At 38.3% G+C, this 16,896-nt stretch overlaps 3 protein-coding genes across 6 annotated transcripts in view; 1 reads left to right on the forward strand and 2 right to left on the reverse strand.

The window, feature by feature from the left end:
• Nucleotides 1-247: 247 nt before the first annotated feature.
• alkbh1 (alkB homolog 1, histone H2A dioxygenase) lies at nt 248-4,682 on the reverse strand. The gene is made up of 6 exons (XM_086060550.1): nt 4,545-4,682; nt 4,132-4,240; nt 3,854-4,016; nt 2,913-3,003; nt 2,592-2,785; nt 248-1,070 (listed from the first exon to the last, which is right to left on the reverse strand). Exons 1-6 carry the CDS (start codon nt 4,680-4,682, stop codon nt 674-676), a joined length of 1,092 nt encoding a protein of 363 aa, XP_085916676.1. The 3' UTR covers nt 248-673.
• A 187-nt stretch (nt 4,683-4,869) lies between these two features.
• On the forward strand, nt 4,870-6,322 carry slirp (SRA stem-loop interacting RNA binding protein). The gene is made up of 4 exons (XM_086060841.1): nt 4,870-5,014; nt 5,539-5,597; nt 5,682-5,789; nt 6,027-6,322. The coding sequence occupies exons 1-4, from the start codon at nt 4,948-4,950 to the stop codon at nt 6,075-6,077; spliced, it is 285 nt and encodes a 94-aa protein (XP_085916967.1). The 5' UTR covers nt 4,870-4,947; the 3' UTR covers nt 6,078-6,322.
• Nucleotides 6,323-6,430: 108 nt separating this feature from the next.
• lbr (lamin B receptor) overlaps nt 6,431-16,896 on the reverse strand; it is a 31,970-nt gene continuing 21,504 nt past the window's right edge. For all 4 annotated transcript variants that reach the window (XM_086060840.1, XM_086060837.1, XM_086060838.1 and 1 more), the window contains exons 5-14: nt 11,733-11,880; nt 11,361-11,557; nt 10,182-10,236; nt 9,804-9,998; nt 9,620-9,723; nt 9,420-9,545; nt 9,153-9,321; nt 8,980-9,060; nt 7,733-7,855; nt 6,431-7,648 (exon numbers count right to left, since the gene is read on the reverse strand). In XM_086060840.1, coding sequence (XP_085916966.1) covers nt 7,488-7,648; nt 7,733-7,855; nt 8,980-9,060; nt 9,153-9,321; nt 9,420-9,545; nt 9,620-9,723; nt 9,804-9,998; nt 10,182-10,236; nt 11,361-11,557; nt 11,733-11,880 — 1,359 coding nt within the window. In that variant the 3' untranslated portion in view covers nt 6,431-7,487. The remainder of the gene's footprint in view (nt 7,649-7,732; nt 7,856-8,979; nt 9,061-9,152; nt 9,322-9,419; nt 9,546-9,619; nt 9,724-9,803; nt 9,999-10,181; nt 10,237-11,360; nt 11,558-11,732; nt 11,881-16,896) is intronic.

Below are 16,896 nucleotides of genomic sequence, written 5' to 3' on the forward strand. Positions count from 1 at the left end.
TGACAATTGTAGAAAGCTTTCCATGGTAGATGTGTCCTAAATTATAGATGTCTTAAATTGTAGATATTAAATGGTGACATCCTTATCCTAATGACCCTTACACATTTTAATACAATTTAATTCCCACATTTATAAAAGAGAAGCAAAACATTTTGCCTTAGACCCACTCAGTCAATATAATGAACTCTTGTCAAGGCGGGTTTGAAAGAACAAAATATTAGCTATTTCAAAGTTGAATGAAAAAATATTGTTTGTAGTATCTGTATTGTAGTTTCAGTGTCATTTCCAGCAGCAGTATTGCTACACTAATTCAATTACTACAAACATATTGTGTATTATTCTGTATGTAGATTTAAACAATACTGTACTGTATTTTTCCTAAAGTAATGTCACATAATTATATTACTTATTGTATATTAAAGTCTATTCAGTATGACTAATACTTTTTCATAATCCTTCACGTTAAGACACAAATTATCTTTTCATCTGTAGCAGTGAAGGTAATTTTTCTGTTAAATATATCTTATTTTGGCTAAACTTTCAAGAGCTTTCTAATTAATCCTGTCCAAAAGATCAAAACTGCAAATCACAATTGTGTGCCATATCTAAAGTTTTAAAAAGCAAAATAAACTTTTTGTGAACAGTCCAAATAATTGTCCTTGCCCGGTCTTTATCACGTCTCTTCAGTGTTGGGTGAGTCACTATAACGTCTCCTCTTCATATTGTTTTCATCTTCTGTTTGGTGCAGAGAAGGTGTCTCTGGGAAGCTCTGCCCCTGCCCCAGAACCTGTCTGACAGTCATGTTGATCCTGGAGCTGCGGATGTACCTGGAGCATACAGCCCAGTCTTCTTCAGACACCTGCTCCACTATGGCGCCGCCCTGCCAGCTGCGTAGCTCTCTTTCGACAAGTGCCTCTTCCTGGTGCGCCGGAACTATGCGAGGGACGGCGTGGTAAAGGAGACGGCTCTGCCCCGACATGACCATAACGTCTCCGCTGTGCATGTACATGGCGGTGGGAGCGTCCTGTCTGTGAGTGCCACCCAGGAGGAAAATTGCTGACTGGCCAAAACTGATAAAGAAATATGTTTGTGTGTTAACACCGAATTGGTTCATTTACTATAGCAGAATTAGAATAATCTTTATTGAGAAAGTATGCAAAAACACACAACAAATTTGTCTCTGTTAATATGAGCACTGCAGTAACAAGCAACTATGACAAACAAAGATGTAACATATGTGACTAGCTACAGCTAAAAGGTCCTCAAGGGGTCCAAAAAAACATAACAATTTAGATACTCTATTTCTACACTTAACTAATTCCCTTTAAAATAAAAATATATGAATGCTAGGTTGAAATTTTGAAATGAAAGTTTTGGCACATACATCTTTCAAATGACCATATTGGCAACCAATACCTTAGGAAACAGATATTGGCCTCAAACTTTCAGGAACTGTTGAAAGACCACTAGAAAGTCAATTTCAATAGCAGGTAAGGACATCTTCCAAGATTTCAACCCTTTTAAAAGTTTAAGAAGATTGACCTCTCAACAGATTAAATCGGCCTTAAGAAGATCACATTAAGACTGGACAAAGTGCAATTTCTGCAGAAATTGTGAGGGAATGCTGAAAAGCTGAATGCTATTAGCCGAATGCTAAGATTTTAATGCATGTGCTTATAAAGTCAATTTATAAATAAATTACTTAAGTACTAAAATGTGAACCCAGGTACTCCGTGGTGAAAGGCAATTGCTCTAAGCACTGAGTTAACTTTACATGTTAAAAAACATGACTACTGGCGTATATTTATTTTGAAAAGTGTCATCTGATGCTGAACGCTAGCATGCATTTAATTATTTCAGTGAAATTATAATCCATTTCCTGGTATGGAAGTCAGTTGGTATACATGTATATCACTTATCATAATGGCCATGGATATATTTGTAATGTACAGTCGGACAAGAGATTCGAACCCGCTACCTCCTTGTTACTGGACAATTCACTTTACCAACGTGCAAAGGCGTGGAAAGTTCGACTTAGAAAAATGTTCAATGTCAGTCCCATTGAAAATGAATGGGGGAAAGTTCATGGTTAACGTTAAATTGTGCCAATACTGTAAGCAATGTGGATTCAGACGATATATTCCCCCGTAGGCGTGAATTTTTGTAGCAAGTTGAAATTTGTACGGTGTAAATTGTAAGTATTATGTGGGAGTTTTTGCACATTGAAAAGTGTGAGAATAAAAAGTACCAGAAATAATAAGAATAATAAAGGTTAGAAACAACATAAGTGGAAATAAATGTTCAGCACTCCCACAATTACATTTCATCTGCTGAGGCATCAGCCAAAGTTTGGTTGTTTTATTGTTGCTACTTGTGGTATTTTTTTTAATGAGGTCAAATAACCACAGTGGGAAATTTGATTTAAGAACTTTGTGTCAATTAAAAGATTATTTTCCATTTATTGATACTTTATCATGGATGTTATGTCTCAAATGCATCATCTTGCCAAATCAAGAAAATGTTTTATTTTGATGGTTTTCATTTTATTATAAACAAAATGCAATCGTTTTTTCATTTGAATACTCACATACCTGAAAGACAGCAGTGGGCGACTATGATCCAATTCCGATTCATCCACGTGGATTCCTAAAGAGGACTCCGACCTGTAGTAGTTGAGAATTCCAGCCTCGGCATTGAAGCCTGTGAAGCCGCAGGCAGTTGCTATTTGGGAAGACAGAAGGTGGAGCTCAGTTGGGAATGGAGTGTAGTGATCTGAAGAGTAAGTCTATGAAAAAGCAACAAGAAAAATTCCACACATGAAATATGAGTATTGCTTCAGTTCTTGTTGAGAGTAGGATAAATTGGAAAAAAAAAAGTGTTTTCAAATAATCAATTTTAACATCTCGGGTTACCTTGCTATTCCAGTTGTAATGATATCCCAAGGTGACCCAGCGCAGCCTCTCCAGAAGAGTTCTGGGCTCTCTCTTTCCAACAGAAGGAAAACTGGAGGAAAATTTAAACATAATCTTTATAAACATTAGCTACTCAAACATACAAGTTTCATAGTAATTCATAAAGTTAGTTGTATTTAAAAGGACCCTAAAACATTGAGGACATTTTTTTTGCCACTGGATGGCATAAGCATTTCATGTTGGATGTTGGTGAAAGGAACAGTACATTTTTCTTATTGAAAATAAGGGCAAGTTAATTCGAATATGAAGCAATTCATTGACTCAGACTGTTTTGTTCATTGTAAATTACAAATAATCCCCAGTCCGGACAAATATATATATTTTTTATGATATTACTATTTCTATAATAATGCTAGCAACGCTAGCAGCCTACCAAGTCCTATCGAAGCAGGGAAGAGTTGGTGGTGCTTCACAGATCTAAATGGCTCCTCCACTTTGCGTATATTGGCTGCAATGCAGTGCATTTCTAGAAAGTAATTCATACGTTGACATGTCTATCTGTTGCGGCGGGACTGAATTCCCCAAGTAAAGGTCTTTCCAAATAAGAGCATAATCATCCGTTTAAAAAAAAAAATTTGTTATGTTAAGGGGGCTTCAATTATTTTAATGTGCTAATTTTAACACCCCTAATATTTATTAATTACGGGACACTAGTTAGTAGTTGGATTAAGATGTATTAAAACAATTTAAGGGGCATGAATAATTCTTCCTGTGATTTAAATGTGTTAAAGGAGGTATTTGTTTTTTCTTACGTATAAATAAAAATAAACCTCTGGGCTAAACTTTTCGGTTCATCTTGCATTTTAAGGCGAGGTCTATTGGCAGACACCTTTGGTTTTAGTTTTGGTACACAGAGATACAGTCAGGTACACTTGCCTCACCTGAGATTAGGTACACTCTTGGCCCAGATGTCCTGGGTATCAGCGGGAGACATGTGCATGTCCAGGTTGCAGACATTTGGCTTCAGAGGGTAAGTCTTCAAACACTGTCGAATCCAGAAAGGCTGGGAGCCGCGAAGGAATGGGTTAGTGATGAAAATGAACCCTGGAAAACACACAATATAAGGATAAACACAAATAAAGGTAAGTTAAGGAGAAATTGTAACAGGGTTTGACTTGACTTTAGGATTGTAATTATATTGGAGTTTTAATCAGTTTACCTGGGTAGCCCTGCAAATTGAAGGCTCTCCAGCCTTTGACGGGATGTAATCCAACTTTGGCAGCATCACCATCACTCACGGCAGCTGGATCTAGTTTGACTGGAACTATCTGCCACATATAGACATAGAGTTTAGTCTAATTGTCTGCTGTTTTCAACAAACAAACAAAAAAGGACTAAACAACTGCGAATCTTTTCATCACAGTTCAATTTACAGTCGACAAATGTTACCCAAAGCAAATATCTGGAATGACATTTTACCATTGGAGGATGATAATGGTGTAAAATAATGTTTGATAAGACAGATGTAGACTATTATTTTATTTTGATTAGGAAGTCTTGTTTAATTTAAAGTACAGTGGACATATGCCTCGCGTGGGGAAAAACAACTTTTTTCTCGATGGATTGCTTCACCTTATCATTCGTCACACATTTAGAAAAATCAATAACATCGCCGAAATCCGGAGGAGGGTGCCTGCGCTTGTAGAACTTGAATATTTTTCTAAAAGCATCCTCTCCGGTCTCCACCACGGACGCCGCCATCTTGGCCATGTTTTAGTTCTACTTCTGCGTCATGTGTCAGTGCAAGACTGCCACCAGCTGATCGGGAGGTGCTATGATTCAGGACTCAGGCGCATCTGTCATGAAGATTTTATCCACAGCCTAGATTTAGAACAATGATAATCGTCCAAATAAAAAAATAGTCTTCATTTGATGTTCTAAATCTTTAGTTTTGAATATTAAAAAACAAAACAAAACAAAAACTGCTAGCCGGAAGTCAAACATTGCTTCCTAGGTCAAAGTATTAGGTGAAAACATGGCGGCGCCTGCTAAGAAGGTGTTTGAGGTGTTTGTGGCAAAAGTTCCATGGACAGTTGCTAGCCGTAAGTTGTTTTTATCTCCATGTTAAATATATGATTTATTTATGTGCCAGTTTAAAGTGTATGTCAGTTCATTAAATGTTTTATTTGATCATCGCCTTATGTCTATCAGGCAGTCACCTCTACTAGCTACCCTGATCTGATCTACATATTTTAAAACCTTCGGATTTACTTAGAATTTAACTATGCTGTAGTTAGATAACAATGGACTTTTATGTTAAGTAGTATTAATGAAATAATACACTTGCAAAAACAGTAAAAATTTGGAAATTTTGCTGCATATTGCTTGCTTTGAATATGAAAAGAAAGCGCCATCTGGTGGACAAATTAAAAATTCAAAGCCAAATTTTAACAAAGTATTGATTGTAGATTAGTTTAACGTAACCGCAAAAATGCCTTTTTTTTAGTACGTTTGAAAGTGGCATTATTTTGTCACACAGAACAAACGTTAGTTTTTGTTTACTTTTCCGTTTGAGGCTAATAAAGAACAGGGAATGATAAAATATATGTGTTGACTTGTCATGCAGAGGGGCTGAGGGAGTATTTTGGACAGTTTGGACACGTGAAAAAGTGTGTCCTCCCATTTGTAAGTATCCCCATAGACAAATAATCTTAAGAACATCTCTCTACATTCATTATTTGTTCTACATGATCTCCTGCTCTGTAACAGGATAAAGAAACTGGCTTCCACAAAGGATTCTGTTGGGTGGGATTCACTACAGAGGAGGGAATGAATAACACACTGCAGAAAGAGCCACACTTTCTGGAGGACGCTAAGGTAAAGTGCATCATGCAGGCTTGCTTTTAAGTCCTGTTTTTTTATCTATATCGCCTGTTTATTACTGTTGACCATTAAATGCAAATGCAAAAGTCAACTAGTGGACTATAAGCTTTAAATATGTTCTTCATGTTAAGGTGTTTACAATCATTTTAAACTTCAGATGCCACAATAATCAATTTTACTTCAAAACGATGACAAAAAAATCTTGATGTGGCAATCTTGATGTATTTTCAGCTTCAAGTTCAGCAAAACCAGCGGCCATTTAGTAAATGGAAATTCGACTGAAGCTCCAAATGTGTCCCAGTGATGACCTGAAAAAGTTCATTTTTGTGTGTTAACATCTGCGCATGATACTGACCATTATCTCTGAATTCAATAGTGAACATTGTTTCTTGGAACCATTCTGTCATGTCAATACAATTGATTACGTTTCCAATTTACAGCAATAAAAAAAAGAAAGAAAATTATTCAAGCCCAGTTTGCTGACTGTTCTGGTTTTCTAATAAAAGCAAGCACTGGATGAATGTCAAGTCTGTAGGATTTAACTAATTTAAGTGTCTGGTCCTGAGTTGCCCTACACAGCCAGGGAGTTATTTTTACTTAAGTGAGTCAATAATGAATATTAGAAAAAGCTGAAATGAGAAAAGACTTTCTGTAAATCTTTATTTGGGCTGCAACATGTGTACAGATAAGATATTATTTTGCAGAGGTACTTATTTTTCTGTTACTTCCAAAGTAAAGTATTTAATAAAATGAGATGAAATATGGCAGATCTGTAAACAAAACCACAATAGCCCAAATTGAATTAAAAAACACACACATTAAAATATCGATAAAGAAAAATTACTATGTTTTGCCTCCCCGTGAAGAATTAGAGCAAAGATATTTACAAGTCCTTCGAATTCAAACATTGCTACTTCTGTTGTGATCAATACTGAGCTTCCAAACAATGGCGATGCAATTCACATCTGCATGTTATCACAGTATAAACATGTCATTGACATGGCATTAAAGCTTAATTGGAGAAATTGAGGTGTAAGGGGAATGTTGCAAAAGTTCAAAAGCACCAAGCTGATTTGCGAAAGCAATGGGACAAATGAAATAATGATCATCGTGAGGTTCTAAATCACATCAAATCTACTATGGAATCCATTATGTAAGGAATTAAAAACACAACTCTCAAGTCAAACACTAGGCATCCATACAAAATTCCAGACTGTACAAGAAAACATCTGTATTGCAAATGTATGGAACAATACTTGTGTGTCCTGAGATAGAAGAAAAAAGTTATAGTTGCGGTGTACAGCTTATTTAGATCCCATCATTCACAAGGAAGGGCTACTTATACAATCATAAAAAAAAAGTGGTTTATTTTACCTGAAGTATAAATCAAATGCGTATATACAAAAATGTACACCCTACAAAGACTTTCCTTGCAGAAACATCTTTTTGGCATCAAATTGCAAAATATTACATTTTCTTCTCCATTCTTTTGCAAATAGATCATGATGCCAACAAAAGTCCTTATTAGTTCCTTTAAAAAACCTTGAAATGTACTGAAGCGCAAAAAAATACACAATCAAGATGTTAAAAAAGTTTTCTTTTAAAATAAGAGCGCAAAAAGAAGTTTTGGTGTGTACGAACATTTGTGGCTGTAATACTGGCTCTAAAAGTGTCCAACCAACAGCAGTCCCCTCAGTAGACACGTGAGATGATCCGGTAGCGGACCGTTCGGCAGTATTCGTCCCAGGCCGAGCCGTACTTCCTCCTGCAATCACTCATGTCCCGAGAGTCGCGGTGCACCAGCAGGATGATGAAGTAGATCATGTAGTACCATGGCAGCAGGTGACTGAAGCCTACACGTGTGTCAGACATTGATGAATACAGTTTGTAGATGTGTAGGCAATTTTCACTGGACAGCATCTGTGAAAGTGACTTACCGCAGGGTATTGACCAGGCCAGAGCCATGATGAGGTCACCTAAGTAGTTGGGGTGACGGACGACCCCCCACCAACCAGACACCAGCAGACTCTTTCCTGTTGCTGTGGGGATGGTCCTCATGTCTGTTTTTTTTTTCCAAAGAAAAATAGCAAGTGGGAATCTTTGATTGTCTCACGATTCGATTCAGAACAGTTTTTGATAAAGAATGATTGACAATGATTTCTGCTTCAACTTATAGATGTGCAAAGAATCATCATGATCTACTCCAATCTAGTTTAAAAGATAGAATGACAAATGGAGACATTAAAATGTCTTTATTATTATTATTATTATATTACTTACATTTATTAAGTTTTCAATTGTAAGGAAAGTGCCTTTATCCACAAAAACAGTGTGGACCACAACTGCTACTCTATGTAGCTAGCTATAAAAAAACAAACATTTAAATCACTTTTACAGTATATTCTGCCTTCCCTCAGCAGACTGACGAACTGTTTATTACACTCCATCTTAAGTTAACTGTAAATCTTAACACACAAAATGAAGAACAATACACATAGTGCACGCTGAAAAAACACAAACGCACTTTGTTTAGCTTGATTCCTGAACGTAGCGAGCTCAAGGCAACGCACTACGGAAAGCACCATTGACTCGCTAACGCTAATTAGCGCGCTACTCTCGGAACTTTTATCACTCAAAAGAACAGCTATTAATACAAAACGCTTCAAGAATGCGTACAGAGAAGCATCTTAACATTACTCACCGGCATATGCTCTTCCTAAGCTGCAAAAAAAACAACTTTTATTGGCATAACTTGATTGTGACTTTTTTTCTTCTACTCTCTAATGTGGCTACAACTTAACAGTGTTTTAGAACGCGCGGAACCACACTATCCTGTCCCTAAGTGTCCAAATCTTGTACAACATGAACAGTGCTCCCAATAAAGGCATACACCAACAAAGGCAAGACAGTATAAAATAATTTAAATAAAATAGATTTTGGGACATTTAAAATCGATTCTGAATCGTACTAAATGAAAATCGCCATTCTTATGAGAATTGATTTTTTTTTTTACACACCTCTAATAGTAATAACAATTACATAAAATGCAAATAATTCAACAGTTTGTGCGTCATAATTCAATGTGACTGTGTCACTCCTATTATGTGTGCCTTGGCCACCAGGGGGCACTATAATGCAGATATACAAGGTGTCGCCAGGTAGATTAGGAACCTTCAACACTTACATGACAGTTTAGGGTCTGATGGGTTTCTTCTGAAGGCATTTTTCTCAGAGTTTGATTTTCTGAAGATGTAGAAGCCAATAACTAAAAGAGAGAAATACAACAGAGGAAATGTGATTAATGGGATTATGGCAATACCGAATGTATGAAATTGACGAGTTGAGCTTTCTTCTCACATTTGAGGAAGACAATGGCAGCGACGGCTGGGAGGCTCAGCGCATTTGGGTGGCTAACCAGATAATAGGCCTGCAGACTGTAGGTAAATGGCACCCACACCAGATCTCCAAAGGCCAACATGAAGCCAAAGCCATCATGCATCAAGTCCATGGTGGTCAAGATGGCCTCCTGAAATGTCAAGTTTTATACATTACACTCAACTCATCAATACATGAACTTAGTTTCTAGAAAGTAATATAAATTCTATCAGTAAGTCTTTTGTGTACCTCGTTCCAGAGGCCATCTACTACATACAGCAGCTGGAAGACATTCACGAGAATCATGGCATAGGACGGAGTGTCCAAACCCTGCTGCTTCATCTCTGCCAGCGCGAATGCAAAGTTGATCAAGCACTGAAAAACACATCCACGGCCATTACGACATCAATGTACACAAGTTTGCAGGTATGGATTCAATCGAGACTCACCCAGCCGATTAGTCCTGGACGCATCTCACAAAAGAATTTCAAATCAAAATTTTTAATGCGGGGATTGAGCTCATGCCCCTTGAAGAAGTCATAAATCACATTGCCTGGAAATAAATGAAGAAAAGGAATCAATAAGACAGACAAGGCATAATGATGTGTAAGTTTGGATCCTTCTCGGCCTTACCGGAGCTTCCCCCAAGCGCGTGCTGCTCTGGGGGAGCGTAGCGGGAGCGGATGTACAGGTAGACGCTGAGCAGGATGGAGATGAGGAAGGTAGCCACAGAAAGTTGCAGGAAGTGGCTGTGGATGTAAGTGAGGTCCATTCCTTGATGGACGGCTGCTGCAACCACTGCAGCGCTCACTGCCATGGCAAAGAAACCTGATGGGGAACAGAAAAACTGCAATTAGGTGTGATACATGATAGCATTAATGCACCTTAATGCACTGACTTCACAAATACTTTGTGATGGCACTAGGGTAAAAAGTATCTCTGTTATTTCTATGATGACCTTTTTGCAAGGTGCTTATGTTCATTGCTACATCAAGACCAGCAGAAGCCTACCGTTGGTTCTGTACTTTAGCCGCTCACCAGATCTCAGTGGCATGCCCTCACTCAGCTGGAGAGAGAGAAGGAGAGAGAGAGAAGGATTAACAGCTTCCCTCACTTGCACCCAATTGTCCAAAACATGTTGAAGTTCAAAATGGCACTGTCCAAAATTATTATGGTCATTATATTATGTGTGAAACAAATTTTGGCCGATTCATTCCCATTATAAATCATAATTTTTCATATTTTTTTTGATGCACTGTACACCTGAACAGTCTGAACGCAGTCTAATTCTCAAACAATCAAGGCGCACAATATGACACAGCTTCACAGCCATGTTAGCTACTACTACTAATTCTCTACTCTTGTCAAATAGTGTTTACTAACATATTTTACTAACTTGACTGACGTAAAAGCAATCAATTTTTTTCTGTGAGCTTAGTATGACTTTTATTATGCATTCAGCATTAAGTGTGCTTCCTCCTTTGGATCAGATGAGGAAATCGATTGATACTGATAAATACGTTAAAAATAAAATAAATACATTGTCATTCACTCCCAAAAACGTATTTATATGTTTTAATAGTTTGTAACTGTTTTTTTTGCTAGAGAATACAGAAGGCTTTGACATGTTGCTTAAAACAATGGTAGTTATTACAAAAAAAACGGCCAGCAGGTGTCAGAAGAGTATAAGATCAACCAGGGCCATGTTGCAACAGGCTTATTTCCCCACAGTTCTAAACAGGTTTGTGAATAATGATGAAACTTAGCTATATTCTAATGCTAATTGATGCAAAACGGAAAACAGATACAAATAAACTTTTTTTCCTGATAAAAGAAGAGACTCTAATCTTTCTCTTGGTAGGTTCCATGTTTTTATAGCAATAGAACACAATATTATGTGGACCTTCAGAATCCAGTAAAACAGCAGGGAGCGAAGGGGGTTGCTTCAGTGAAAATGACTGGGAGTGAATGTGTTAAGGTGAGATATCTTAATTAAATGAACAAGGGTTTGCCTTCTCCCTTTCTGTGTTGTTATTACCTTTGCATGACCTATTCTTGAATTGCTGGATCTTGCCGTGAGGGGAAAGTCATGCGCCCCTTCACATGTGTACTTTGTGAATCAGTGAATACGGCAGCTTTGAGCTGAGAAGTCAACATGTGCTGAGATCTACTTTTTGTTTGTTTACTAACCTTTCCCATAGGCAGAATATAGAGGAGGACCTGGAATAAGATCCACAGGATGACAAAGCCCAGGGCCCGAGCATCCCAAAAAGACTCAAGGGGTGGTAGAGGCGGTGGGAAGTTGACTAAGCTGGGATCCTCCAAGTTGACTTGAAGAATCACAAAAAGAACCCAGGATGGCAAGAAGAGCAGCCAGAAGTACGCCCCTGCGAGACGACAGAAGCATCAGAGTTGAGAAAACCAGGTTCAGCACCCCCTCCACTCTAATGTGAGTGATCTGAACACAAATACACAGCAGCGTGATTTGAATTTTACCTGGAGGAATTAAATGTAAAAAAACAAAAACAATGTAAAAATGTCTCAGTGCACCCTAGAACTTACCAATTTTGCCTCCAAAGTCAAGTTGGGTGGAGACCGTGACAGCAGGACCCGTAACCACTCTGGGATCCTCCAGTTGTTGCGGTTTGGGCTTGCTATCATCCTTCCTGCGGCGCAGATTGTAACGTCTCTGGTTCTTCTCAGGCTCCATCTTATGAATATTAAAGAGATCCTTAATTAATATGGCAAGTATTCTGATTGAGTTTAACACTGCACATGGATACTGTACAAAACGTTGTTTTCTGAAATGCATGATTTACGTATCAGGCAATGTTCCTTGCCATATAGAAAAAAAACAAAAGAGGCGTGTTTTTTAAAGGACAGTGCAGCTTTATTAACAGACACCTCCAATTTCTTCACACTGACTGGACTCTACTGTAAATTGGCTGACTCTGGACTCTAATTAGCTCAAGGAGAAGTCATTGGTCGAGGGGTTCCCATTTAGCGTGTTAATTTTGAGTTAATTTAGAGTTTCTTTAACAGCACTAACTTTTTAACGCACGGTTAATGACAGCCCCTTACTTGGAAAGCCTGTACTGGGGGAATTCCAGTCACAACGCAGCAGACACGTCATCCACGTCAAAATTTAGCAGTAATACATTTAATAATAATGCATATATTTGTGGAGACTGGGGTCAACTGGTATTTTGCATTTTTTTAAATGTGCAGAATTTTACAAGTTACTTCATGTTAAAGTCAGATTAGATAGCTCTTAATATGAAAAGAAAAATGCATTGAGCTGTCACCAACGTCTTACAAATGCAATTATGCCACCTATCCATCCTCTACTGCTTATCCGAGGTCAGGTCGCGGGGGCAAAATATTTGATTGTACATTTAGAACAGATCAAATTTGCAATTAATCGTGAAATAAGTATTGAAGTCATGCGATTAATTACAATTGAAAAATGTAATCGCCTGACACCCCTAAATTCACAAGGGTTCATATACTTTTTGTAATAACTCTTTACAAAGCAAACACCTAATTAAAATAGGATTGAGGAGAAATGTGCAGCAACAGTGTGACTGCTTATTTTGGATGTGTGACAATGAGACACTTATACCACATTTATAGGTATAAACGTGTGCAATCTGATACTGAGCTGCTGTTATAGTACAACATTTTGAAGTCATTTACAAGACATCATCAACTGTGAGTACAAATTCTTTCAGAACATTGCTAAAGCAGGAGCACATGGCAGCTTAATGGGCAGGATCTTGTGAGGGGAGCCTCTCTCATCACAGCCCCCCCCCAACATGCATGCATCATGACATTCCATTTGCTCTGCTTGAGCTCAAGTCAAAGCCCATTCACATGCAGAAAAGAGAGCTGGACCTGAAACAACAGGGCTTGTCGTGTTATTGAATATTGTCTGTGTGACTACCCTTTTTGCAAAGAATTTACAGGAAATCCAAGTAAAGCATTCCATGTCTTCTGTTGTCATGTTGATTTCAATTTTATTTAATTGTTCAGCTCTAGTATGCAGTACATTCCTCAATATTGCCCAATGTTACAGAGATGTAATTATATTTTAAACATAGTGACAGCTGGCAATGGCATAGGCTCCAGTATGCATGTGACCCTAGTGAAGTACAGAAAATGGACGGATGCTTATAGTTACCGTGGTTCTGAGAGGTGGACTAAATATTTCCCCACTCAAGCAAAGTACCATTAAAAATTGAACACAAATATCTTGTATGATGCTAACACAATGCCAACTAATGTCCCAAAGAGGGATGGGCGAACACCGATACCAGGTATCGGGCTGATGCCAGCCTTATAATAAGGAATTGAGTCCTCACGAAGGCGGCCGATACCAGTTTCGTGACCGTTCAACTATAAGGAATAGGGATGTAACGATTCATTCAAGCCTGATTCAATTCGATTTTATTATTTTATTTATTTTTTACAAAATACCTCATTTGATATCCAAAAGGTGTTTTTATTTTAAAATCTATATTTTGTCCTTGCTACAAACATTAACCCTTTGTAACTAATAAAGAAAAACTCAAAAACTAATAATTTCGACTCACTACATTTTTGTCTCAGTGCTTTGTGGTTATTGGTTAAGGTTAATATTCTGCCCTCAGCTTTGTGAAGCAAGACAGATAGTATTAAGAATGAAACTTCAGAAGCTTTGTTAACTCATTCAAACCCCAAAACGTATAAATACGTTTTTTAATACTTTGTCCTTCACTCCCAAAAACCTTATTAATATGTTTTATATGTTTGTTTTTTTAATGCTAGAGCATACAGAAGGCTTTCATACAGCTTCTGACATGAAGAGGTGACTTAAAGCAATATAAGTTATTACAAAAAATGGCCAGCAGGTAGCAGCAGAGTATAAGAGAACAGCCAGTGTTTTCAACAGGTTTGTGAATAATGATGGAACTTAGCTATATTCTAATGCACTTTGCTACAATATACTTTTTCCTGATGAAAGAAGACTTTAATCTTTCTTTTGGTAGGTTCCATGTTTTTATGGCAATAAAACAGAATATTCTGTGGGCCTGGCAAAATCAGCCAAAATCCAGTAAAACACACCAGGAGCGAAGGGGGTTGCTTCAGTGAGAATGGCTGGGAGTAAATGAGTTAAGGATTCGTGTTGATTCTTTTACTATTTTCCTTCACAAGGAGGTTTGTCCTTAAACTTCCTTTAATCTTCTAAAATATATTGAAATACTCGTGTATGTCTATATGGATTCTGATTTTAAATTATGTAAAGGAGGCTAACTTCATAAGTTCTGCTTCTTTCTGCCCCTTCTCAAACTTGCATCTTATCATATTGTAAATTTGTATTCCTTTCCTTTGTTATGTTTTTATTGCTGTGCTTATTGAGAGGAATCAAATCAAAATCAAATGACAAAGACTAAATAGATGTCTGTTCAACAAGTGTAACAACGAGGCCCTCTACTGGACTAATAAGACACTACATCAGCGGCACGTATTTCACCGCTAGTGTAATTCATCTGATACTGCGGCCACAGGCGATAAACACACAGACGATAAATTGCCTTATTAACGGCAAAACTTACAAAACTAAGATTAAATTGATTACTTACAAAGATTTTACTGCCGTTTACAAAGACCCGACAAACAATACCGGATATCCGCAAAACGAGTCCGTCATCCTCAAATGCCTATTAACTCTTTGACTGCCAGACGTTTTCAGAAAAGGGATGCCGTCAGTGCCAGCCGATTTAAGCATTTTGACTGATCTTTCAAAGTCCACAGAAAATGTTCTGTTTGGACTATGGAAACACACGTACTACCAAATGAAAGATTGGACTTTCATCTTTCATCAGAAAAAAAAAGGTTTGTTTCTACCTTATTCCGTTCTTTAGTAATCAACAATAGAAAATGGTTAGTTTGACCCAATTTCGCCTGTTTTGGACCAAAATACGGAGAAATCAAGCTTTTAGTGAAACGATATTATTTCATGCATTCTAGTGAATTTTACACTTCTTTTTGTCCATGAATGATGCCACAAACACCTAAATAGTGCTTTACTTCTATAAAACACTACCACCAAGAATGAAAAAGTGTTTTTTGATAGCAAAATACGTTTATTTACATTCAACAGTGTAACAATTTGACAACAATTTGGCAAACTATTTACAAATGTGTGCAACTGTGGTGCTATTTACAAATATGTGGATGTTTCAACGACAGTTTTTCTTTTTGTAACACTCTCCTGCGTGCAAGGAGACGCAACAGCATTTGCACAACAGATTGCCTCTTCGCGTGCTCCACTTTCTTGCAGGCCGTTTTTTCCGGGGAATAGCAAGTATATACTGCAGTGTGTGTTGCCATCAAGTCTAATATCAGGATCATGCTACGGTTTCGTTACGTCTCGCTTCTTCGTGTCCTTCAGTTGCTACACCGGGTTGTAAGAGATGTTCTGATCCATTTTATCCACTCCATTCATGGTGGCATCGTAGTCCAGAAACAGTGTCTTCTCCGTGATCAGACTGTACCCGCTCCTCCGATGAATATGCATTGGACTCGGGGTACTCTTCATTGTCCGATTGAATGTCCGGTCGGTTATTGTGCGCGTTTTCCGGCCTTAGCAGCGGTAGCCGCACTAGCCGCGCTTAGCCGGTGAGGCTTACTACGTGATCATAACAGTCGCGTCAAGGCTTCCAACTTTGGCGTCAAGCTCGGAGTCATCATCATCATCATCATCAATCTGCATTGGTCGATGCCAACTCTCCATCGCCCGATCGAATGTCCGATTGTGTAGAAGTACCCGGTCGGTTATTGTGCGCGTTTTCCGGCCTTAACAGCGCTAGCCGCGCTTAGCCGGTGAGGCTTACTACGTGATCATAACAGTCGCGTCAAGGCTTCCAACTTTGGCGTCAAGCTCGGAGTCATCATCATCGTCGACATCAATGCGCTTTTTAGTATTGATTGATGCTTTCCGTCTTTGAAAAAAATGCTCAAGCGTGAGCTGCTTGCAACCGGTTGCTTGGTCAGCCATTGTGGCTTCATCAGCCATTGTCTCCTCAACACTCTAGCTCCGCCTCACGTCTTCTACTGACGCCCACGGTGGGCGGCCCATCCAACCTTGTGCAAAGAGAGTCATCGCTGCCCTCTAGGGGCCAAAACGAGTCTTTTACTAATCAGATCTGCCTGATACTTTCAGCACAGCTGCCCAAGGCTTTCCTGCACCCGTTTCCGAAAACCCCCCCAAAAAAACATAGGGGACGTCTTTTAACGTCCTCGGCGCCCTTCCCTAGGTTTATGCTAAACGTTTTATAACGTTTATGGCGGTCAAAGAGTTAAGATGCAATTTCTGTAGTTTTATAAGCGTTAGATTAATGCTTAGCGTGCATAATTGGTGTGTCACTACCAACATTTTTACGTTATTTGAAGATAATCGGTTCTGTAGGTGGATGGATGGATGCTAACTTCATTTATGCATGGCTGTTTTTCTCTTTTGAATTACATCCATCTCCATCCTCTCGTTTGCCCATTAAGATACAATTTATCTACAGTATATTCATATTCACTTAATGGAGTCAAATCAAAACTATTTTTTACAAATAATGTCTTATGCGGCCCCATTCTGATTCTACCTGTTTTTATCCATCCCAGGGGGGCGGCCATTTTGCCACTTGCTGTTTACTTTTCCATTCAACTGCATTAGTGTGTTGTTAGCAAAATA

Source organism: Leptonotus elevatus, chromosome 18 (genome assembly GCF_054856555.1).
Source record: "Leptonotus elevatus isolate MCC_2025b chromosome 18, RoL_Lele_1.0, whole genome shotgun sequence".
In the NCBI taxonomy this organism is placed as follows: domain Eukaryota; kingdom Metazoa; phylum Chordata; class Actinopteri; order Syngnathiformes; family Syngnathidae; genus Leptonotus; species Leptonotus elevatus.

Excerpts from the sequence above, each read along its gene's own strand:
- alkbh1 (XM_086060550.1), bottom strand. The coding sequence starts at position 4,682 with ATGGCCAAGATGGCGGCGTCCGTGGTGGAGACCGGAGAGGATGCTTTT. Across the intron at positions 4,017-4,131 it reads CAATTTGCAGGGCTACCCAG|GGTTCATTTTCATCACTAAC; the intron begins GTAAACTGATTA and ends TGTGTTTTCCAG. Across the intron at positions 2,786-2,912 it reads ATTACAACTGGAATAGCAAG|ACTTACTCTTCAGATCACTA; the intron begins GTAACCCGAGAT and ends GCTTTTTCATAG.
- slirp (XM_086060841.1), top strand. The coding sequence starts at position 4,948 with ATGGCGGCGCCTGCTAAGAAGGTGTTTGAGGTGTTTGTGGCAAAAGTT. Across the intron at positions 5,015-5,538 it reads TCCATGGACAGTTGCTAGCC|AGGGGCTGAGGGAGTATTTT; the intron begins GTAAGTTGTTTT and ends CTTGTCATGCAG. Across the intron at positions 5,790-6,026 it reads ACTTTCTGGAGGACGCTAAG|CTTCAAGTTCAGCAAAACCA; the intron begins GTAAAGTGCATC and ends ATGTATTTTCAG.